Source organism: Arachis ipaensis, chromosome B5, assembly GCF_059453495.1.
Source record: "Arachis ipaensis isolate K30076 ecotype BB chromosome B5, ASM5945349v1, whole genome shotgun sequence".
In the NCBI taxonomy this organism is placed as follows: domain Eukaryota; kingdom Viridiplantae; phylum Streptophyta; class Magnoliopsida; order Fabales; family Fabaceae; genus Arachis; species Arachis ipaensis.
In genome coordinates, this window is record NC_142440.1 from 134,724,959 (window position 1) to 134,750,815 (window position 25,857).

Below are 25,857 nucleotides of genomic sequence, written 5' to 3' on the forward strand. Positions count from 1 at the left end.
AGTTTCTCTCTTATATTTTTTCTTAGTTCACTTAATAAAATAAATGGTGAGAGATCAAATTTTATTTTCTAAAGTGAAAATTCAAAATTTAGAGTATTCAAATTCAAAAATAATACTAGAATAAATTAGTCACAAAAACTTGAAAGAACGTCACTTTTTAAGCGCTCGAAATAAACCCAAAGAATTTTTTATGATGTCTAACATTTATTCATGTAATTCAAAATAAAAAAATGAGTTTCATTTTACTCAATCTCTATTTGACTATTTCTAGACAAACTAAACAGAATTTTGAAAGCACCAAACAATTTCCATTTCCTAATGCAAAATCCCCTCGTGGCATAGAATCAAAGTTCCCTGATAACATATAAAAACGAGAGGCCAAGAAACGAAGTTCAACGAACGACCATCATGCTTGTTTTTAAGTCCACTTTACCACTCTCTTCATCATCTTCATCTCTTCACACCAATCTCACATTTCATCTCTATAACCTCCCTTCTTCTAAACTCTCTTCTTCTTCTCTGCTTTTTCTTCATCATCATGTTCACTCCACAAGGCAAACCTCCTCAACCTCTAGAGTTAGGAAACTTTCCATTAGAGCTTACATGGAGAACCAGAACTCCATTTCTGGTTTCGCCAACAAGGTCATTGGTTCTTTGCCTGTGGTTGGACTCATAGCTAGGATTCTCAGCGATGAAGGTGGCGTTGGAAGTGACATCATTGATTTTGCTGAGTTCAGAAGAAGGGTTGGCAAGAAGTGCTCCATCAATGATTCCAGAGCTTTCTATGAGTTCCAGACTCGAAGAGGACGGGTAATCAATTTTGAATCCATTTAGTTCTTTTCCAACCACCACACATAATCAAAATTGAACCTTGGGTTGTATAATTCGACAAAACTCAAACTTTGTAACCTTATAATGGATAAAAGGTTGGTGATGAAGTGTTTAACCCTTTCGTTCAAATTTCAGTCTTGGGTTTAAGAGCTGTAATTTAGTGGAAGTGGTTTTCATGCTCAAAACTCTGTGTTACATTTTATGTTGATGAATATTGGTAATGGGTTGTTTAGTTATCTTTTTGTATTTAGGCAGGGGATCCTCTTTATGTTCTGTTGTGCTGTTGGCTAGCTGCGGTTGGTGCTGGTCTTCTGAAAACTGAGGAGATTTTGGAAGGGGTGGCGAGGCTGCGGATCTCGAATGACATTGAATTTGAGGAGCAGAATTTTATTGCCTTGATGAATGAAGCAAGAGAGGTTGGTCCCTTCTTCTATCTTTGTATCTTACAAGTTTTAGTATATTCATATTTGATAAAAATGCTTCGTGTAAATTACAAAATCAGCCGCTACAAATGTTTTATTATAAATGGGACTCTTGCTTAATACTACTTTGCATTTGAAGGGGAGTTGTATCAGTTTATATTAACTGACCGAATCAGTCTAAATGGTAAACAATTTGGCTCAGAAGAATGGTTGAAAATGGTGCTTCAAAGGTTTCTGCAGGCTTGTCATTGTTCTTGTCTGTGGGAGGACATTATGATATATGTTCTGCATTGTTCTCTTCGGTCTTTCCTAAATAATTTTTTAGTGATAAGAAAATTTTCAAATTTTCATCTCAATAGTATATACCTCAATGGAAAAAGACTTGGCTAAACACCGCTTAATCCTTGTCAAGGCAAAGACAAAACGCTTGCAATCAACAAGAACAAGCCTTGTTCCGCTAAGTGGGGTTAGCTACAGGAATCAAGTGATATTATTGCACCCTATCATGAATCATGTTTGAACTAGCCCTTTCATACTTTGTCTCTTTTGATCACCTTTTCACCGTCTTTTTTAGTCTCCTATGCCCTTAATCACCGGTATCTTCCATCTGATCTCCCCTCTTTCACCAAGTTCTCAAATCACTTAAGAGGAGGTTCCATCATCTCTTCAATATTAGGCGTCACTCCAACTTTCTTTATCGTGTCCTCATTCCTTATTATGTCTATTCTAGTATGATAGCTCATCCGTCAAAGCATATTCATCTAAGTCACTCTAAACTCATGTTTGTGTTCACTCTTTACCGACCAACACTCTATTCATCATAGTTGATCTAATGGTAGTGTAATAACATTTATTGTTTAGCTTTAAATGTATTTTGAAGCACTCCGCCACTTTGATCTACCCTCTTGTATCCTAGGATTGTATCTCCTTCTGTTTCTCCATTGTCTTGAATAATACAACCAAAATATTTAAATCTCTTAACTGATGGTATAGTATTTTCTCCAATTTTCATTTCTCTGTTTGAATTCCTCATGGCTTGCTAAACTTACACTCTATATGCTCTGTCTTATTGCGACTTATGTGTCGACCATGTGCCTCAAAAGCTTGTCTTAACAAATTGCATACTAGCAAATACTGAAAAAACATACACCTTTCTTGTAACTGTAACAGTCATTCAGTGTGTATTATGTATCAATTTCATTTTATATTATCTGCAAAATTGTCACACTGAGGCCTTGCATATTAAACATTTATTTGCCTTCTCTTCAAGGCAAATAGGTATTCATTTGTATTTGGTTGCTGCATTGCGGCAACAATAGCTCGTTAGTTATCAATAATACAAGCTGCCCTGTACCAACCGTACTGACATGATAAAGTTGCTAATTTGAGACTTTTAAGGATGATCCGAAGATTTTCCACCAGATATGGAAGATGATAATTTATACACAACTTTAAGAATTGTGCTTTACAGTGCTATATGATCTACGTAACTAACTCCACTAGTGAGATGAGACTTGGTTGTTACCAAACTGTGCTCTATGCCTGCTACTCTCCTAGATCCCTAGGTAACCCTCTAATGACAAATTAGACATAAAATGGGATCTTCTCAGATATATGATCATTCATGTTGTGTTTTAAGAGAAAGGGGAGCCTTGAAGCAACGGTTGAGTTGTCTCGGTGTAACCTCAGCGTCACAAGTTCTAGCCGTGGAAACAACCACCGATGTAATTATCAAATTAGGTTGCGACGTTGCGTACATTACACCTTTTGGGTGCGGCACTTTCCCGAACCTTGCGTTAACGCAGGTTGCTTGTGCACTGGGCTGCCCATGTTGTGTTGTAAGAAGTGCAATATGTTCTCAATTTGAAAGCATGAGAAAACGAAATTCAGCTCCAAGATTTATGTTAGATGTTGTTTGCTTGTGTTTTAATGCTCTACATCCATGCACGGTGCTTATTTTCAATGGTTCTAAAAGCTCCATCTATGTAACATTACTCTAACAACTGAAGAAACACCAATCTTTAAACTTTCAGAGACGTGCAAAGCTGAAGGCTGCACCACCAGCTATTCCAATGGAGATTAGAGTTGAGAAGGCACTCGATGCAACCTATGTTTGTTGCTTCGGAAAGGATCCTATAGAGGAGGAAGACGAGACGTTGCTTATCACAATGCTTAGTGCTGTTTTTCCATCGGTTCAGCAACAAGAGATCCAGCAGATGGTAAGAGACAAGGCATTGAGAGTAGCAGAAGGAGGTGGCGATGATTATGTTCTGGAAGCAAAGCCCTTGTCAAAAGAAGCTGTGGAATTGCAAATGAAGGACCTTCAGTTCCTCAGACAAAATAGTGAGACTTAAACCGAGTATAGCCAGTGATGTTTTTGAAATGTGAACACCGTGAATGAAAAATTATGTTTCAGATATGCTGTTTCAGTGTTTTGGCAACTCATAAAAAAGGGTCAATGATTTTTGTTCTTATTCCCTTTAGATTATTGAAACAAAGGTTTATAACTTGATTCAAAATATAAGCATAAACACTTAAACACCTTGTAAAGTAATAAACTGAATCTCAAACACCTTTTCTTTTTTTCATTTTTCCAAAACTTGTAAGTGAACCAATTGTTTCCTTCGTTAACTGTCTAACATGTTGGTGTATATCTATTCATTTTGTTGTTTAAGAAACATTGGAATTTATGAATTTTGTGGCATTTGGTATAAGGGAATGGATTCTCTCAACATGAAATTCCAATTCAAAAAGTCGAGTGGTAGATCAAACTATTAGTTTACTTCATACAGATATAACTCAACCATTGCTTTAAAGATTTCTTTAGTAAACTTAAAAAAGTAGGAATAACAACATAACACATACCAACAGGTACTGAGGTACCTAACTCGTTCCTACTCGATCTGGGCAGATAATTACACGATTCTGTGTGGAGTGGGTTTTCATCGTGGTGGATTCTTGGGCGGGAGGGAGGTGAGGATGAATTTTGAGTGTGCGTCCTCTTTCCGCCTATATATATATATTCCTTCTTGTTTTTCAAATTTAATTTATATTTTGATGGTGTTTATGGTTTTATGAATTTTAAAATTTAATTTTGTACGATGAATTTTAAAGGTTACTATAGCAGATAGGTGTAAGGGGGTGGAACTCAAAGGGAGGTTCTCCTCTTGCTTTGAGAAGGAGAGTCCATCTGAAGAGGGACTTTGTACTTCTAATCAAATTTTAATATGTGATAATTATTAAAAAAATAAAAATATATATTATGTATATATTAACAAGTGGTACGTTGCATATATATTAACATTTCATATATGTTATATCTTACATATATATTAATAAAAATGAAAAGGACCGTTGCACATATATTATATATAACATACATATATATTAATAAAAATATACGATGGTTATTATATTACCGTTATTATTAGTAAATTAATATTTATATATATATTTTTTTTTATTTTTATAATTTCTTTTATTCTTCTTTAATTTTCTTTTAAATTTATAAATCAGAGTTATATATTAATAAAAACATATAATCATTATTATATTACTATTATTATTAAAAATTAATATTTATATATATTTTTATTTTTATAATTTTTTAAATTTTTTAAATTTATAAATCAAAATTCTACTAATATTATTTTTTTTCAAAAAAAGATCCAAATTAATTTATTTTTTTAATTATTTACAAAAAAAATTTCAAACTCTAAATATCCAACAATCTCAAACTTCAAACGTTCAAATTTCAAATCAAAATTTCACACTACCAAATACATTTCGAAGTCTAAATTTATAAAATCTTTTTAATTTCAATTTTCAAGTTCCTTATAATAATCAATTTCCTATTTTCCAACCACAAAATTAAAATTCACAAACACCACATTATCCATTTTCATTCATATTTAACTCCTCTATCGAAAATGTTACTCCAACATTATTGCCGTTTCCAACTCAATTTAGTGCATTGAGAGCTCTTCTAACCCATCTCTTTAGACTCCAATACAATCTAGTCCAAATTCGCAGTATTCAGATTTTGTCAACTCTCGTGGATTAGATGCTAGCAAACCTTAATGATGATGACATTAAAAATTGTAAGCAAGAAGCAAGATAGTATTCAATACTGATAATGGAAAGAGGATGAGATATTATTCGGTGCATGGTTGAATGTTTCAACTGACCCTATAGTTGGTACTGACTAAAAGAGTGACACATTTTGAAATCGAATTCACAACTATTGTATAGAATTTAGTGCTGACCTGAAAATGGTGGTAGTTGCATATAAAAAACGATGATATAAGATCAATAAGGAAGTTGCACAATTTCCTGGTTGCTAGGTCAAGCTAGTCGAAACATAAGGAGTGGTTCGAACGCTAATGATATATAGGGGTTGACCTATAAATTTTATTCCATAAATTTTGGTCAAAAATTCACTTTTAGGAGATATTGAAATATGCTTCATCTAGAACAAAAATGGAGAAGCCAACTCCCAATACGAAGTGGAGGCTCAGAGAGAACTAAGGTCAATGTAATTGGAGCATACTCATTATCATCAAATCCAGAAATATCATTGGCTGAGGAAACCGATGTGGACTCTCCCCTTCGTCCACAAGGACCAAAGAAGAGCAAGAAAAAGGATAAAAAAAAAGCACAAATATCTAAAGATCTTAGCGAAAAGAAATCATTAATTGTTAAGAAGCTGTCTCTCATGAAAGATATTAAGAATGTTAGAGAAAAGGAACTAATAGAAAAAAAAAAGGAAAGAGAAGAGGAGAGAAAACATAAACAAAAGATTATGTCAATAAAAAAAAGAGTTACAAATTCAAGTAACAATGAAGGAACAAGAATTATAAACTCAGAGGTATATTAAAGAAATTGAGATAAATGTAAAGAAAAGGAAAATAGAAAGGATAACTAAGGAAAGAGAAAGAGAAATGGATATACAAATACTTAATGATGACATGTCTACAATGAGTAAAAAACAACAAGCTCTTCATGAGATTGCATGTGAAAAAATAATTAATAAGTAGTTTACTTAATAGTTCCTTGTATTCATAGAGATAAGTAGTGTTACGGCCTGGCCCAAGATCCTCGCGGGTCGACCCGACCCGAGCTCCACCCGGTCCGGCCACGCATCCTGTAACCGACCCGGACACGCGTTCTGTACGGCTCGCACACAGCTATGGGACAGCATCCTTTAGGATATGGGCCTGTCCCCATGGGGGCCCACCACTAACATGTATATAAGGGGAAGACTGGCTCTTCCCCCGAGGTACGTCACACATTACACTACCTTTTCCGCCTGCACATTACTGACAAGAGCGTCGGAGTGTCTTTGCAGGTGACACCCCCTCTCCACGAGAAACTCGGGACATCGGGACCTCGCATCCTTCGATCGGCAGTCCACGACCTGACGAATCCCTACCAACATCCCGGATCGCGATCCGAACCATCCGATAACCGACCTACTGAATATTGGCGCTGTCTGTGGGGAATCGTCCATGGACTTCGTGCTAGTACAAACTGGGACAGGCTGCGAGGCCGCACCCCCCGTGCCTGGGGGAGGCGCCGTTGCGACGGAAACTCGACAACAACAGAGGTTGCCTCCAAGGGACACGACGCAAACTCACGAAAGACGCCCCTTTGGAGGGACTGGCGACAACCACGCCAGGATAATGCAAGAGCTACGCCACAGGATGCAAGACTTGGAACGCAGGCTAGCAGACAGAGAACGCGACCAACGCACTGGAGCAAAGCCCCACCAGTTCCCGCTCGAGGAGCCGCTCAAGGCGCACACCCAGCCCTCAGTATGAGTCGGAAAGCACAGGGAGATGGGGACGCGCCAGAAGAAGAAGTCGAGACCCCATCATCTATGCCAGACGCGAGAGGCAACACGCATCGAACAGGGGCGACGAGGACGTGCGTCGGGAGAACGTCGAGTCGAGAAGAACTACCCAGGGACCCGTGATAATAGGAGCGACCCCTTTCCACCGTTCCGTACTCGAGGTCCGGCTGCCAAAACACTTTGACAAGCCAACGGACATGAATTATGATGGAACACAAGATCCCCTGGAACACTTAACGGCCTTTGAGGCCAGGATGAACTTGGAAGGAGTAGGTGACGAGGTAAGATGTCGCGCCTTCCCGGTCACCTTGGCTGGCCCAGCAATACGGTGGTTCAATAACCTCCCGCAAGGCTCGGTGACCCAATTCTCCGACATCAGCCATGCCTTCCTAGCTCAGTTTACGACCAGGATCGTCAAAGCTAAACACCCGATCAATTTGCTGGGGGTGACCCAGAGAGTCGGGGAGCCGACCAGGAAGTACCTGGATCGCTTCAACGACGAGTGCCTCGAGATTGACGGCTTGACGGACTCGGTGGCAAGTTTGTGTCTAACGAACGGCCTCTCGAATGAGGACTTTAGGAAACATCTTACCACAAAGCCCGTCTGGACAATGCAAGAGATCCAGTGCGTGGCCAAAGAGTACATCAACGATGAGGAAGTTAGCCGGGTCGTGGCTGCCAATAAACGGCAACCCGCGTACAACCAAACCCGGCACTACGAGAGCAGAGAGAGGCCAAAGGAACACGCCAGGGACGGCGGTCCAGGTAAAGCACCCAAACCTGTCCCCAGAGTCGGGAAGTTCACTAACTATACCCCCCTCACGGCGTCGATCACCGAAGTTTACCAACAGATTGCAAAGAAGGGGATGCTGTCGAGGCCCCAACCTCTGAAGGACAGGACGGGGGGAAACAAGAACCTCTACTGCGACTATCACAAGGGTTACGGGCACAAGACCCAAGACTGTTTTGACCTAAAGGACGCCCTGGAACAAGCAATCAGGGATGGGAAACTTGCCGACTTCTCACACCTTATAAGGGAGCCGAGGAGACGTAATCGGGACCACGATAGCGAGGACAGGTCCCGGTCAACAAGGCGACGCCAAGAACCAGAGGGTGACGACCACGGCCTCACGGTGGTAAACGTAGTAACGGTCAGGAATACCGCCCCAAGGTCAAAATCGGCACAGAAAAAGGACGCCAAGGTCCTAACGGTCTCCTCCTTGTCTGCTAGAAGTTCCCAGGGTCTCCCATCCATCTCCTTCGGCCCAGAAGACCAATGGTTCGACGAGGTGCCGGAAAGCCCACCCATGGTCATTACGGCCAGGATCGGAACAGGCCTCGTCAAACGAATCCTGGTAGATACGGGGGCAGACTCAAACATCATGTTTAGAAACGTTTTCGATGCCCTGGGATTGAGAGACGCCGACCTGGCGACCCACCAGCACGGTGTGGTAGGATTGGGAGACCACTTCATCAAGCCGGATGGAATCATCTCGCTCCTGACCTCCGTGGGGCAGGGGCAGAGACGAAGAACAGTCATGGCAGATTTTGTAATCTTACGGGATTCAACAGCTTATAACATTATCTTGGGGAGGAAAACCATCAATGACCTGGGGGTTGCCATTAGTACGAAGATGCTCGTGATGAAGTTTGTTGCTGATGACGGATCCGTAGGATCTATCAGAGGAGACTTGGAAACGGCGGTTGCCTGCGACCACGCCAGCCTCTCTCTCAGGAAAAAGTCCAAAGAAGCTTTAGGAGTTTTCCTCGCCGACCTGGACGCCAGGATAGAAGATAAGCCTAGACCTGAGCCAGAAGGGGATTTGGAAAAATTTAGGGTTGGTGATGGGGACGAGAAATTTACGTTCATAAACAGAAACCTTCCCCATGAATTAAAGGAGCCTCTGATGGAGATGATCAGAGCCAATGCCGACCTCTTCGCTTGGACGCCAGCCGACATGCCAGGGATAGATCCCCAGCTCATGTCACACCATCTGGCCGTCAAACCAGAAGCCAAGCCAGTGGCCTAGAGGAAGAGAAAGATGTCACAGGAACGGGCAGAGGAGGTGGCCAGGCAGGCGGCCAGCCTCCTTGAAACAGGATTCATCTGGGAATTGGACTACTCGACCTGGCTGTCGAACGTAGTTTTGGTGAAGAAACACAATGGGAGGTGGAGAATGTGTGTAGACTACTCTGACCTCAATAAGGCATGTCCTAAGGACTGCTACCCCCTGCCCAACATTGACGCACTCGTCGACGCAGCGGCGGGATACCGGTATCTGAGCTTCATGGACGCCTATGCTGGGTATAACCAGATACCGATGCACCGACCCGACGAGGAAAAAACGGCGTTCATAACGCCAGGAGGGACCTATTGCTACAAAGTAATGCCATTTGGTCTGAAAAATGCTGGCGCCACATACCAGAGATTGATGAACAAAATATTCAGTGAGCTTATAGGCAAGACAGTGGAAGTCTACGTGGACGACATCCTCGCAAAAACCACACGGCCAGACGATCTCTTGAGCGACCTGGGAGGCGTATTTGTGTCCCTCCGGCAACACGGCATGAGGCTTAACCTGCTCAAATGCGCCTTTGCCATGGAGGCAGGAAAGTTCCTGGGATTCATGATCACCCAAAGAGGAGTGGAAGCCAACCCCGAGAAATGCCAAGCGATTCTCCAGATGAAGAGCCCGGGTTGTATCAAAGATGTCCAACGATTGGCGGGGAGACTGACGGCATTATCCCGTTTCCTCGGTGCATCGGCAGCAAAAGCCCTGCCCTTCTTCAATCTGATGAAAAAGGGAATAGCATTCGAATGGACCCCGGCGTGCGAGGAGGCATTCAACCACTTCAAGGAGATTCTAGCAGCTCCCCCGGTGCTCGGGAAGCCCAAGGCCGGAGAATCACTCTACCTCTACCTGGCAGTAACAGAGGAAGCGCTTGCAGCGGTGCTCGTAAGAGAAGAAGGGAAAGCTCAGCAGCCGGTCTACTTCGTGAGTAGGGCTCTACAAGGAGCCGAGCTGAGGTACAGCAAACTGGAAAAGCTGGCTTTGACACTCCTAACTTCCTCCCGAAGGTTAAGGCAATACTTCCAGGGTCACCGAATAGTCGTGAGAACGGACCAGGAAATTTGCCAAGTACTACAAAAACCTGATTTGGCTGGTAGGATGATGACCTGGGCCATCGAACTCTCCCAATACGACTTGCAGTATGAGCCCCGGCATGCAATCAAAGCCCAGGCAATGGCTGACTTCTTGGTTGAGGTAACGGGTGATCCCTCCGAGGAAAAGGGCACACGGTGGAGGCTCCACGTGGACGGGGCCTCCAACCAAACGTCCGGGGGAGCAGGGGTCATCTTAGAAAGTCCGGCAGGAGTCGTCTACGAGCAATCGACCAAGTTCGAGTTCCCTGTGTCGAACAATCAAGCGGAATATGAAGCTCTCTTAAGCGGACTAATACTAGCACGTGAAGTTGGGGCAACGAAGGTCGAAGTATGCAGCGACTCACAGGTCGTCACCTCCCAAGTAAACGGAAGCTACCAAGCCCGGGACCCCCTCCTGCAAAAATACCTGGAAAAGGTTAAAGAAATGACAAGTCAGTTCCAAGAGGTCACGATCCAACACGTCCCAAGAGAAAGGAACACACGGGCGGACCTCTTGTCCAAACTAGCGAGCACGAAGCCGGGAGCGGATAACCGGTCTCTCATCCAGGGCATGGTGAAGGAGCCAACGGTCGCTCTCCATCTGACGGAGTCAAGCCCCTCGTGGTTGGACCCGATCATAAACTTCCTGGAACTCGGCAAGTTACCTGACAATGAGAAAGCAGCCAAAACTTTGAGAAGAGAGGCGGCCAGATATGCGATCATACAAGGACAACTGTTCAAAAAGGGACTCAGCCAGCCCCTATTGAAATGTTTACACCCCGACCAGACGGACTATGTACTTAGAGAAGTCCACGAGGGGTGTTGCGGGCACCACATCGGGGGCAAAGCCCTAGCGAGGAAGCTCATCCGAGCCGGGTACTATTGGCCGACAATGATGAAAGACTCAAAGGAATTTGTCAAAAGGTGCATAAAGTGTCAACAAAACGCCAACTTCCACAAGGCACCGGCCTCCGAGCTAAGTTCACTGACGACCACTCGACCTTTCGGTCAATGGGGAGTTGACCTCCTGGGACCTTTCCCAGTCGGCCCAGGACAAGTCAAATACCTCATTGTCGCCATTGATTACTACACCAAAAGGGTAGAGGTTGAACCACTGGCCACAATATCGTCCTCCAACTGCCGGAAGTTCATGTGGAGGCAGGTGATAACCCGTTTCGGTATCCCAGAGGTCGTCATCTCGGATAATGGGATACAGTTCACGGACAAGAAGTTCGCAGAATTCCTCTCTGGCCTAGGGATAAAACAGAGGTTCTCCTCGGTAGAGCATCCCCAAACGAATGGGCAAGTAGAAGCCGCAAACAAAGTCATCCTACTTGGCTTAAAGAAGCGCCTAGACAACAAGAAAGGAGCATGGGCCGACGAGCTCGCTTCTGTCCTATGGTCCTACCGAACAACCGAGCCAAGCGCCACGGGGGAAACCCCTTTCCGCCTAACATACGGGGTCGACGTGGTGATACCCGTCGAAATCGGCGAGCCAAGCCCCCGGCTACTGCTCGCAGGTGTGAACGAAGCGGTGGAAAAGGACCTGGTGGAGGAGACAAGGGAGATGACTCACTTATCAGAAACGGCGTTAAAACAAAGAATAGCCCTGCGTTACAACACTAAAGTCCTCAGAAGAGATTTCGAGGAAAGAGACCTCGTCCTACGACGCAACGACGTCGGCGTGCCGACCCCGGGAGAAGGGAAGCTGGCAGCAAATTGGGAAGGTCCCTACAGGATTAAAGAGGTGCTCGGAAAAGGTGCCTACAAGCTCGAAAGACTCGACGGCAAGGAAATACCTAGAACATGGAATGCAGGTAACCTAAGAAGGTTCTACTCATGACCAGACGACTCACCGACCTGAGAACCAAAACAGATAGTAAATACTTGCTCTGTTCACATGATAATTTACCTTTTTATTTTGTCAAATACTCGCCGTATTGATTAATTTGCCTAGCTAACGATTAACTCCTACTTGTCAAAAATTTTCGTACTTGTCTACCACTTCCCTACGTGTGCCGCGCACAAGCGCACCTTAAAACGGCAGACCGGGACTGATCACCCCGGGGGCCATCTTCCTTACGGCCAAAGCCAATGACGGCGACAACACGACCACGGCGGTCCAAGCCATAACAAACATAAAACGGGAAAACGAGCGTGAGCCCACCTCCGAGAGAAATAACGGCAACAAATATAGTAAACGACAACCCGGCCAAACGACTGAATAAGCATAATTTATAAAGTGTCAAAACAAAAAATGAGCAATAAGTTATTCAGTAAATGCGTGACAAAATATCCCAAGTTACAAGATCTCACTTCCTCGGCATGTCAACAATCTTTCCGTCCTGGATAGTCTTGAAAACGCCAATTGCCGACGTGTCGAAATCAGGAGCTGCGATCTTTAGCTGAGCCTTCAGGGCATCTTCGGTCATGGAGATCGTGTTCTTCCCTTGTTCCTTGGTCACTTTGAGTTTCTTCTTAAGCTCTGCGGCTTCAGCTTTAGCGGTTTTTGCCTCTGAGACGGCTTGTTCCCGCTCTTTCTCCAAGGCGGCAACCCGACCCTGAGCGGCATTCAGCTGACCCTCCAAGGTCATCTCACGCTCGACCAGCCGGGCCACGGTCTCATCGGACGCCTTCAACTTCTCCGCAACGGACGACGCTTTCTCCTCAGAAGCACTGAGCTTTCCCCCCATCTCGGACAGCTGGCCCTGGAGCAGTTCAACTTGGACCTTGAAGTCATTGTTCGCTTTGACAGAGGACTCGAGCTTCCTCCGGAGCGCCTCCATTCCCGACAACTTGAATTCAGCCTTTCGAGCTATCACGGCTCCATGAAGCAAGGTCCGGTACATCCACCTCGCCTGCCCGGACAGCTCAGTCCCATGAAAATGCTCCTCCGTTCCCGGTATCAGCTGCGAGTCAATAAATTTGGTAGCATCAAAGTTCCTTTCCATTATAGTGATGGCCCCTTCCGAGCTGGAAGACATCCTCCACCTCTTGGGAGTATGGATGAGCTCCACGTCACTGTCCGGCAGGGGGGTAAAGGACGATTACCCTTCAACGGGCACCTCCTCACGAATAGGAGAAGCCTGGGCCCCTGCAGTATGTTTTTCCGACACGCCGGTATCCTGGGGAGAAGGCACAGCCTGATTCTCCTTCTCCCCAGAAGGACCCTCCGACCTCCCGGCATCCTTTTCTTCGGCATTCTCGTCGTCACTCGCTTCAAAAAAGGTCTTCATCAAATTCTCAACTCCGGTCACGGTGGCAGACATTTCCACTGCAGCAAACAACAGACGCATTAGTCGTTAGATCGGGTAAAGAAAACAACAATAAACAAATGAAGGTAAGCAAACAAGACAACTCACGGATATAGCTCCTAGCGACCTCCCGTTCACCCATGAGGAGATGGGGGTTCACGGGGTTCTTTTCAAAAATAGCAGAAAGTACATAAGCTATTTGCTTATCTACGGGCGACAACCTTTTATACGTCATCTTAATGAAAGAGTTCGACCCCGCCCCAAAACTCCAATAAGTTGGGATAAGGCGCTCCCCCTCTAACGACAACCAAAAGGGGTGGCGACCTTTGACGGGGCGAACTTTGAAGTACTTATCTTTGAACCCATGGTAGGAGTCCTCGAAGAGGCCGAATATTCTCCTACCCTGGGTAGATCGGAAAGAAAGGAACCCTTTCCTAGCTTTCCCTTGTTTGGAAGGATTAGTAAGATTGAAGAAGAAGAGGAAGACGTCCACCGACACCGGTAGCTCGAGGTATTCGCAAACCAATTCGAAACAGCGGATTGAGGCCCAGCTGTTTGGATGGAGCTGTGAGGGGGAGACGGATATCCGGTTGAGGAGTGCCATTTGGAAATCAGAAAGCGGTATCCGAACCCCGACTTGTGTGAACATGGATTTGTAGAACCAAATCCAATCGGGGACACGAGGAGAGTGGAAATTGATCTCATAAATACGCTCGTTGGGGGCAGGAACAGCGTCCTCATAGTTGACCTCCTCGTCTGTTCCCCCACACAAGTAACCGGCTTGCCGGAACTCGGTCAACTCCGCCAGATCTATTTGGTTGGGCGAGTCCTTTATATCGGAAGTTACCCAGGCATACGGGTCGTAGGCCGCGCCAGATGCAGAAGCCCGGGAGACAATGCGAGGCATACCTACAGCGGGGTACCACTCCGTCAGTCTATGAGGTCGGGAGCCCATAAAAACCCAGAAACTACACCTTTTCAAACTCAAATCATGGCCAAATACGGTTAAAAGCTACGCCTATCACGCAAATCACCTAAAAACCTACCCAGGAATGGTACCCCTCCCTTAATTCATCTACCCCAGCATTGGAAAGTCATTCGGCAAAAGTAAACCAAGCATGCAACAACCACAAACAGCAACTACGCAGTAGTAAAACATAGTGTAAACACAAGAGAATAGGAACCAAGAATTACCTGAATTGGTTGCAGGAACTTGAGAACAAAAAAGAGGCACGAGGGGGCTCGAACAAGAAATTTTAGATATCAGGGAGAGAGGAAGGTGAAAATAGCAGGAGTAGGAGGAAAAGAGAAAGAAACTGTTTAAAAACCACCACAAGGAGCGCAAAAAGAGGCAGGGGCAAAATGGTCTTTGCGCACGAGGATTTTTAACTCATTATGAGCATTTAATGCTCAACGCGAAGAACGAAGCGACAAACGGACGCCTCAGCAAACCAAAAGACACGCGCACAAGAGACGCGTCTCCCCCACGGTCAGCCGATTCGACGACAACACACGAAACGGGAACATCACGCGCCACCAATAGCCCTCACGACCATCACTGGCGCGTCGGGGGCACTGTTACGGCCTGGCCCAAGATCCCCGCGGGTCAACCCACCCGAGCTCCACCCGGTCCGGCCACGCATCCTGTAACCGACCCGGACACGCGTTCTGTACGGCTCGCACACAGCTATGGGACAGCATCCTTTAGGATATGGGCCTGTCCCCATGGGGGGCCCACCACTAACATGTATATAAGGGGAAGACTGGCTCTTCCCCCGAGGTACGTCACACATCACACTACCTTTTCCGCCTGCACATTACTGACAAGAGCGTCGGAGTGTCTTTGCAGGTGACACCCCCCTCTCCACGAGAAACTCGGGACATCGGGACCTCGCATCCTTCGATCGGCAGTCCACGACCTGACGAATCCCTACCAACATCCCGGATCGCGATCCGAACCGTCCGGTAACCGACCTACCGAACAAGTAGTCTAATTTATTTTTATTATGTATTACCGTATGTGATGTGGTATGTTTTATTCATTTGTGATGTGACTTTTAAAATTAGCTGTTGTGAGATAGTCATTATTGTGCATTATGTGTTATTGTTTATGAAAGTAACCGTTGCAAAACTAGCCATTTCAAAATTAGACAAAAAAAAAAAAAAAACTAGCTGTTGTAAGATAGACGTTGCAAAATGACCATTGAAAAATAATTACTTGTTGCGGATACACTTATAAATATCAACTATCAAATATTTACAATCACAAACTCCATTTTAAAACTAGTTTCTCACCTCAAAAGAATACTAAATATTATATTTCAGTCAATGGCTAGAAACTTTGATGATAAAAGAAGATGGCGAGATAATATACTCATGGATAATTGGATCGATGAGTGTTTGTTCAATGATTCAGAAGAAGAAGATATCGAAAGAAGCTCTTTTCCAACTCCTCATTGATGGATCAACAGAGATCAAGAAGTAGGACATGATCATGTTTTCAAAGATTACTTTGTAGATGAGCTGGTATATAATGTTGACATTTTCTGATGAGATTTCGGATAGTAGACACCCTCTCAAATGTCTATCCGTATTTCCAACAGAGGGTCGATGCAACTAGGAGAAGATGCTTGTCACCACTACAAAAATGCACTGATGTTAGCATATGGCATAGCAGCTAATGTTGTTGATGATTATGTGCGTGGTGCACGAATTGTGAATCACACTTTTCACAACGCGTACCACTAACCAGCAAGTGCACTGGGTCGTCCAAGTAATACCTTACGTGAGTAAGGGTCGAATCCCACGGAAATTGTTGGTCTGAAGCAATCTATGGTTATCTTGTAAATCTTAGTCAGGAAGTCAATTATGTTTATCAGTTGAATTGCGAATAACCAAGAGAGCATAAATTAAAGGTTACTTGTTGTGCAGTAATGGAGAATATGTTGGAGTTTTGGAGATGCTTTGTCTTCTGAATCTCTGCTTTCCTCTGTCTTTTGATTCATGCACGCACGTCCTCCTATGGCAAGCTGTGTGTTGGTGGATCACCGTTGTCAATGGCTACCTTCCATCCTTCCAGTGAAAACTATGCTCACGCGCTCTGTCACAGCACGGCTAATCACCGGTTGGTTCTCGATCCGGTTGGAATAGGATTTACTATCCTTTTGCGTCTGTCACTAACGCCCAGCCTTCAGGAGTTTGAAGCTCGTCACAGTCGTTCAATCCTTGAATCCTACTCGGAATACCACAGACAAGGTTTAGACTTTCCGGATTCTCATGAATGCCGCCATCAGTTCTAGCTTATACCACGGACATTCTGATTAAGAGATCTCAGAGATACTCATTCAATCGGATATAGAACGGAGGTGGTTGTCAGGCACACGTTCATGGTTTGAGGAAGGTGATGAATGTCACAGATCATCACCTTCATCACAGTTAAGCGCGAATGAACATCTTAGATAGGAACAAGCATGTTTGAAAGGAAAACAGAAATACTTGCATTAATTCATCGAGACACAGCAGAGCTCCTCACCCCCAACAATGAGGTTTAGAGACTCATGCCGTCAGAGAATACAAAGTTTTGATCTAAAAATGTCATGAGATACAAAATAAGTCTCTAAAAGTTGTTTAAATACTAAACTAGTAGCCTAGGTTTACAAAAAATGAGTAGACTATGATGGATGATGCAGAGATCCACTTCTGGGGCCCACTTGGTGTGTGCTGGGCTGAGACTTAAGTAATTCACGTGCAGAGGCCATTTGTGGAGTTGAACGCCAGTATTTATGCCAGTTTGGGCGTTCAACTCCAGTTTTTGATCCTTTTCTGGCGCTGGACGCCAGAATTGGGCAGAGAACTGGCGTTGAACGCCAGTTTACGTCATCTATCCTTGGCAAAGTATGGACTATTATATATTTCTGGAAAGCCCTGGATGTCTACTTTCCAACGCAATTGGAAGCATGCCATTTCGAGTTTTGTAGCTCCAGAAAATCTACTTTGAGTGCAGGGAGGTCAGAATCCAACAGCATCAGCAGTCCTTTTTCAGCCTGAATCAGATTTTTGCTCAGCTCTTTCAATTTCAGTCAGAAAAGTACCTGAAATTACAGAAAGATACACGACTCATAGTAAAGTCCAGAAATATGAATTTTTCCTAAAAACTAATGAAAATAGACTAAAAACTAACTAAAACATACTCAAAACTATATGAAATTAACCCCAAAAAGCGTATAAAATATCCGCTCATCACAACACCAAACTTAAACGGTTGCTTGTCCTCAAGCAACTAGACAAATAAAATAGAAGACTAATAGGTTGAGAAGCAATAATATCTCAGAGTTTTTGAGTGAAGCTCAGATTCTAATTAGATGAGCGGGACTAGTAGCTTTTTGCTTCTGAACAATTTTGGCATCTCACTTTATCCATTGAAGCTCAGAGTGATTGGCATCTATAGGAACTCAGAATTCAGATAGTGTTATTGATTCTCTTAGTTTAGTGTGATGATTCTTGAACACAGATTTTTTTTTATGAGTCTTGGCCGTGGCCCTAAGCACCTTGTTTTCCAGTATTACCACCGGATACATAAATGCCACAGACACATAACTGGGTGAACCTTTTCAGATTGTGACTCAGCTTTGCTAAAGTCCCCAATTAGAGGTGTCCATAGTTCTTAAGCACACTCTTCTTTTTGCCTTGGACCTTGACTTTAACCGCTCAGTCTCAAGTTTTCACTTGACACCTACACGCCACAAGCACATGGTTAGGGACAGCTTGGTTTAGCCGCTTAGACCAGGATTTTATTCCTTTAGGCCCTCCTATCCACTGATGCTCAAAGCCTTGGGATCCTTTTTATTTGCTCTTGCCTCTTGGTTTTAAGAGCTTTTGGCTTTTTCTGCTTGCTTTTTCTTGTTCTTTCTATTTATTTATTTTTTTTCATCTATATATTTTTTTCTACAAGCTTTGTCCTTTGCTGCTTTTTCTTGCTTCAAGAATCATTTTTATGATTTTTCAGATTATCAATAACATGTCTCATGTTCATTATTCTTTCAAGAGCCAACATATTTAACAGTCTTAAACAACAAATTCAAAAGACATATGCACTGTTCAAGCATTCATTCAGAAGACAGAAAGCATTGCCACCACATTTAACTAATTAGAATTTCTCTTATTAAAACTCGAAATTTTATTGCCTCTTATTCAAAAGATCTACTACTTTATTCATGTTTGCTGATGATGAGAAAAATAAACTATAGCTTAATTGGAGATAAAATCAAAATAGATACTAATTACTACTATATGACTCCTAAGATAAACTTCTATAAGGACACTGTCACAGAGTTAAGGCAGAAATTGGAAATTAACAACCTTTATTCTGGGGGAACGGGGGTTCCTCTGATCCTTGAGGTGCTTGGTCCTACAAGAGAAGACTTTTGGCGCTTCAATTCCCTTAAGTCACGCCCCTGCTCCTCTTGTTCTTTAAACATATAGGTCAGCATTTGACTGTGTTCCTTCTGTTCTTTTATTATTTGCTCCATAGCTTCCCGTATCTTGGTAACGGACGTCTCAAGATACTCCCAGTATTCAGATTGAGGGATCTCTGGGAGGAATTCCTGTGCTCTCTTCTTGATGGGATCCTCCTGTGCTTGTTGTTTTTCCATTGATGCTTTGGTGATTGGCTTTTCAATTAGGATATATTCAGTTATTCCCATCCTTACTCCAGCGTCCTTGCAGAGCAGAGAAATCACGCTTGGATAAGCCAACCTGGCCTCTTTAGAATTTTTGTTAACAATTTTGTAGAGTTCAGTTGAAATCAGCTGATGAACCTCCACTTCCTTCCCCATCATGATGCAATGGATCATCACTGCTCTTTTAACTGTGACTTCAGAACGGTTGCTAGTGGGCAACAGAGAATGCCCAATGAAGTCCAGCCATCCTCTGGCGACTGGTTTGAGATCCTCTCTCTTGAGTTGATTTGGGACACCCTTTGTGTTGGTGGTCCACCTGGCTCCAGGGATACATATGTCCTCTAGAATCTTATCCAGGTCAATGTATGCTCTCATCATCCTCCTGTTGAAGGAGTCTGGATCATCCTTTAGCTGAGGTAGCTTTAAGATCTCTCTGATCTTGTCAGGGGTGGTATGAACAATCTTCCCTCTGACCATGGTCCGAAATTCATAGAAGGCAGTTCCAGATAGTTTTTGCTTGTCAGTCTGCCACATATTAGCATAGAACTCCTGGACCATGTTCCTTCCTACTTTCGTTTCAGGATTAGCTAGGACTTCCCAATTCCTGATTCGAATTTGCTCCTGGATCTCCGGATATTCATCTTCTTTCAGATCGAATCTAACTTCCGGGATCACTGATCTCAGACCCATTACTTTAAGATAATGGTCTGAATGTTCTTTAGATAAGAACTTCCCTTGATTCCAAAGTGGTTTTGGAACGCTCTCTTTCTTGCCTCTTGGAGTGGGTTGTTTTCCTTTAGGAGCCATGATCTTAGTGATCTCGGATAAACACACCAAACTTAGAGGTTTGCTTGTCCTCAAGCAAAAGAAAAGAAAGGAGAGGGATAGAAGGAGAGCTAGGTGCAATTGTTGATGGAGGAGGAGGGAGGCCGAACCCAAATTTAAAGGGATGGGGGGTGGGTTTTCGAAAAATTGGAAAAGATAAGATAAAAAGATTGAGTTGAAAAAGATAAGATAGAAGATATAGTTTAATTTTGAAAAGATATGACAGATTTTTGAAAAAGATAAATCTGAATTTTGAAAAAGATAATATGGAGATTTGAAAAAGATATGGATTAGTTGAAAAGATTTTTGAGTGAAAAAGATAGATTTGTTTTCAGAAAAGTTTTGAAAAGAGTTTGGATTGAATTTGGAAAGAGGGATTTTTAGAAATTAAGGATTTTAGAAATCAGGGTTCTTAACATGTTCATGTAAAAATCATGCATTGAAATATAAAATTTGAAATTAAAATGGAAGTACGTGTGGAAAAATGAATTTGGCTCCTCCCTGCTGTCCTGGCGTTTGAACGCCCAAACACTGCCTGTTTTGGGCGTTCAGCGCCCAAATGCTGCTCTCCTGGGCGTTCAACGCCCAGCTGCTGCCATTACTGGCGTTCAACGCCCAGTGGGTGCCCCTTTCTGGCGTTGAACGCTCAGGTTGCTACCATTACTGGCGTTCAACGCCCAGTGGATGCCCATTTTGGGCGTTGAACGCTCAAAATATACTTTTACTGGCGTTTTCTTGCCAGTGAGCTCTTTTTCTCTGTTTTGTGTGCCGAGGTCTTCTGTAAATGATTATTTACCTTGTTGCCAATGAACTCTATATAAACAAATAAGAATAAAAATAGAAATAGGGCAAAATGCTTAGAGGATTGTTGCCCCATGGCTGGGTTGCCTCCCAGCAAGCGCTTCTTTATTGTCTTTAGCTGGACCTTGCTGAGCTTTTAATCTAGCTTCAGCCTTGAGCATTCTTGCTCAATGTTGCCTTCAAGATAATGCTTGATTCTCTGTCCATTGACAATGAACTTCTTATCAGAATCAATATCTTGAAGCTCCACATAACCATATGGTGATACACTTGTAATCACGTATGGTCCCCTCCACCGGGATTTCAGTTTCCCGGGGAATAGCCTGAGTCTAGAGTTAAACAACAGGACCTTCTGTCCTGGTTCAAAGATTCTAGATGACAGCTTTCTGTCATGCCATTTTTTTTATTTTTCTTTATAAAGCTTGGCATTTTCGAAAGCTGTGAATCTGAATTCCTCTAGCTCATTTAGCTGGAGCAATCGTTTTTCTCCTGCCAATTTGGCATCAAAGTTTAGGAATCTGGTTACCCAGTAGGCCTTATGTTCCAGTTCCACGGGCAGGTGACATGCCTTACCATACACGAGTTGGTATGGAGAAGTCCCTATAGGGGTCTTGAATGCTGTTCTGTAAGCCCACAGAGCATCATCCAAGCTCCTTGCCCAATCCTTTCTACGGGTATTTACTGTCTGTTCCAGGATTCTCTTTAATTCTCCATTAGAGACTTCAGCTTGCCCATTGGTTTGTGGATGATATGGAGTGGCCACCTTGTGGCGAATTCCATACCGAACCATAGCGGAGTAAAGCTGTTTATTGCAGAAGTGAGTGCCCCCATCACTGATTAGTACTCTAGGGACACCAAACCTGCTAAAGATATGTTTCTGGAGGAACTTCAGCACTGTTTTAGTATCATTGGTGGGTGTGGCAATAGCCTCAACCCATTTTGATACATAGTCAACTGCCACCAGAATATAAGTGTTTGAGTATGATGGTGGGAAAGGTCCCATGAAGTCAATTCCCCATACGTCAAACAACTCAATTTCCAAGATTCCTTGTTGAGGCATGGCGTAACCATGAGGCAGGTTACCAGCTCTTTGGCAACTGTCACAATTACGTACAAACTCTCGGGAATCTTTATAGAGTGTGGGCCAATAGAAGCCACATTGGAGGACCTTGGTGGCTGTTCGCTCACCTCCGAAATGGCCTCCATATTGAGATCCGTGGCAATGCCACAGGATCCTCTGTGCTTCTTCTCTAGGCACACACCTACGGATAATTCCGTCTGCACATCTCTTAAAGAGATAAGGTTCACCCCACAAGTAGTACTTTGCATCAGTAATTAATTTCTTCTTTTGTATCCTGTTGTACTCCTTGGGTATGAACCTTGCAGCTTTATAGTTTGCAATATCGGCAAACCATGGTGCTTCCTGAATGGCGAATAAATGCTCATCAGGAAACGTTTCAGAGATCTCAAGGGAAGGGAGGGATGTCCCTTCCACTGGCTCTATCCGGGATAGATGATCAGCCACTTGGTTCTCCGTCCCTTTTCTGTCTCTTATTTCTATATCAAACTCTTGCAGAAGCAATACCCATCTGATGAGCCTGGGTTTTGAATCCTGCTTTGTGAGTAGATATTTAAGAGCAGCATGGTCAGTATACACAATAACTTTTGATCCTACTAAGTATGATCTGAACTTGTCAATGGCGTAAACCACTGCAAGTAGTTCTTTTTCTGTGGTTGTGTAATTTTTCTGGGCATCATTTAGAACGCGACTGGCATAATAAATGACATGCAGAAGCTTGTCGTGCCTCTGTCCCAATACTGCACCAATGGCATGATCACTGGCATCACACATTAGCTCAAATGGTAATGTCCAGTCTGGTGCAGAAATGACTGGTGCTGTGACCAGCTTAGCTTTCAGCGTTTCAAACGCCTACAGGCACTTTGTGTCAAACACAAATGGCGTGTCAGCAGCTAGCAGATTGCTTAGAGGTTTTGCGATTTTTGAAAAATCCTTTATAAATCTCCTATAGAATCCTGCATGCCCCAGAAAGCTTCTGATTGCCTTAACATTGGCAGGTGGTGGTAATTTTTCAATTACCTCTATTTTTGCTTGATCCACCTCTATTCCCTTGTTTGAGATTTTATGCCCAAGAACAATTCCTTCAGTCACCATGAAGTGACACTTTTCCCAGTTTAAAACTAGGTTGGTTTCTTGGCATCTTTTCAGAACAAGTTTCAGGTGATCAAGACAGGAGCTGAATGAGTCTCCATATACTGAGAAGTCATCCATGAAGACTTCCAGAAATTTTTCCACCATGTCAGAGAAAATAGAGAGCATGCATCTCTGGAAGGTTGCAGGCGCATTACATAGCCCAAATGGCATCCTTCTATAAGCAAACACTCCGGATGGACATGTGAATATTGTTTTCTCTTGATCCTGGGGATCTACTGCAATCTGGTTATAACCTGAGTAGCCATCCAAAAAGCAGTAATAATCATGACCTGCTAGTCTTTCTAGCATCTGGTCTATGAATGGTAAAGGAAAATGATCCTTTCTGGTGGCTGTATTGAGCCTTCTGTAGTCAATACACATGCGCCACCCCGTAACTGTTCTTGTAGGAACCAGTTCATTTTTTTCATTATGAATCACTGTCATGCCTCCCTTTTTTGGGACGACTTGAACAGGGCTCACCCAGGGGCTATCAGAAATAGGATAAATAATCCCAGCCTCTAGTAACTTGGTGACCTCTTTCTGCACCACTTCCTTCATGGCTGGGTTTAGCCGCCTCTGTGGTTGAACCACTGGTTTGGCATTATCCTCCAATAGGATTTTGTGCATGCATCTAGCTGGGCTTATGCCCTTAAGGTCACCTATGGACCACCCAAGAGCTGTCTTGTGTGTCCTTAGCACTTGAATAAGTGCTTCCTCTTCCTGTGAATTTAAAGCAGAGCTTATGATCACTGGAAAAGTGTCACCTTCTCCCAGAAATGCATATTTCAAGGATGGTGGTAATGGCTTGAGCTCGGGTTTAGGAGGTTTTTCCTCTTTCAGAAGAAAGTTCAGAGGCTCTTTCATGTCCCCTGAATCCTCCAAATCAGGCTGAACATCTTTAAAGATGTCTTCCAACTCTGATTCGAGACTCTCAGCCATGTTGATCTCTTCTACCAAAGAGTCAATAAGATCAACTTTCATGCAGTCTGTTGATGTGTCTGGATGCTGCATGGCTTTGACAGCGTTCAACTTGAACTCATCATCGTTGACTCTCAGTGTTATTTCCCCCTGTTGGACATCAATGAGGGATCGTCCAGTTGCTAGGAAGGGTCTTCCTAGAATGAGAGTAGCACTCTTGTGCTCCTCCATTTCCAGCACAACAAAGTCAGTGGGAAAGGCGAATGGCCCAACTCTGACAATCATGTCCTCAATCACGCCTGATGGGTATTTAGTGGAACCATCAGCAAGTTGGAGACATATCCGGGTTGGTTTAACTTCTTCAGTTAAGCCAAGCTTCCTGATAGTGGATGCAGGTATTAGGTTGATGCTTGCCCCAAGATCGCATAAAGCTGTCTTGGTGCAATTATCTTCTAATATGCATGGTATCAGAAAGCTCCCAGGGTCTTTAAGCTTTTCAGGAAAGCTCTTCAGAATGACTGCACTGCATTCTTCAGTGAGGAGAACTCTTTCTGTTTCTCTCCAATCCTTTTTATGACTCAAGATCTCTTTCATGAACTTGGCATAAGAAGGTATTTGCTCAAGTGCTTCTGCAAATGGAATCTTTATTTCAAGAGTCCTGAGATAATCTACAAAGCGAGCAAATTGCTTATCCTGCTCCACTTTCCGGAGTTTTTGAGGATAAGGTATCTTGGCTTTATATTCTTCAACCTTAGTTGCTGCAGGTTTATTGCCTACAGAAGTGGTTGAAGAAGCCTTTTTAGAGGGGTTGTTATCAGCATTTGTGTGTGTCTGATCCCTCACTGGCACTTGAGTGCCAGAGTTAGAAGATGGAGTGAAACTGGACGCCAGCTCCTTGTCTGCTTCTGGCGTCTGAAGGCCAGAACTGTGCCCATTTTGGGCGTTCAGCGCCAGATTTTGCCCATTTTGGGCGTTCAACGCCAGATCCTTGCCCATTTCTGGCGTTGAACGCCAGTCCTGCTGTATTTCTGGCGTTGAACGCCAGTTTTGGCCATGGTCTGGGCGTTCAGCGCCAGCCTTCCACCAATTTTCTGGCGCTTTAGTGCCAGAATTATTTTTCCCTGGGCTCTTACTGTCCTCAGGTGAATTTTGGGTGGTTTGCTCATTTCTTAGCTTTTTGCTGCCTTGAGGTGGGGTATTTAATGTTTTCCCACTTTTTAGTTGAACTGCTTGGCATTCTTCTGCTATTTGCCTTGACAGCTGCTGCTTTGTTTGCTTAAACTGTTCATCTATATGTATATTAGCCATCCTTGTCTCTTGTAACCTGTCTTTAAATTCGGCTAACTGCTTTGTTAGAAAGTCCAATTGCTGATTGAATTCAGCAGCTTGTTTTACAGGACTGAGTTCAGCAGTTACTGTTTTAACCTCTTCATTCATGGAAGGGTTGTTGCTTAGGTACAGATGCTGATTCCTGGCAACTGTATCAATGAGCTCTTGAGCCTCTTCAATTGTCTTTCTCATGTGGATAGATCCACCAGCTGAGTAATCTAGAGACATCTGAGCTCCTTCTGCAAGCCCATAGTAGAAGATGTCTAACTGAACCCACTCTGAAAATATTTCAGAGGGGCATTTTCGTAGTATCTCTCTGTATCTCTCCCAGGCATCATAAAGAGATTCATTATCTCCTTGTTTAAAGCCTTGGATGTCCAGCCTTAGCTGTGTCATCCTTTTCAGAGGGAAATATTGATTCAGGAACTTTTCTGTCAGCTGTTTCCATGTCCTTATGCTGGCCTTAGGTTGGTTATTCAACCACCTCTTAGCTTGATCTTTTACAGCAAATGGAAACAGTAATAGTCTGTAGACATCCTGATCTATTTCTTTATCATGTACTGTGTCAGCAATCTGTAGAAACTATGCCAG

At 43.5% G+C, this 25,857-nt stretch overlaps 1 protein-coding gene across 1 annotated transcript; it reads left to right on the forward strand.

Annotated features, from left to right (window-relative positions):
• Nucleotides 1–301: 301 nt before the first annotated feature.
• Nucleotides 302–3,727, forward strand: PDE329 (calcium homeostasis regulator). The gene is made up of 3 exons (XM_016347800.3): nt 302–810; nt 1,083–1,247; nt 3,287–3,727. The coding sequence occupies exons 1-3, from the start codon at nt 409–411 to the stop codon at nt 3,605–3,607; spliced, it is 888 nt and encodes a 295-aa protein (XP_016203286.1). The 5' UTR covers nt 302–408; the 3' UTR covers nt 3,608–3,727.
• Nucleotides 3,728–25,857: the final 22,130 nt, after the last annotated feature.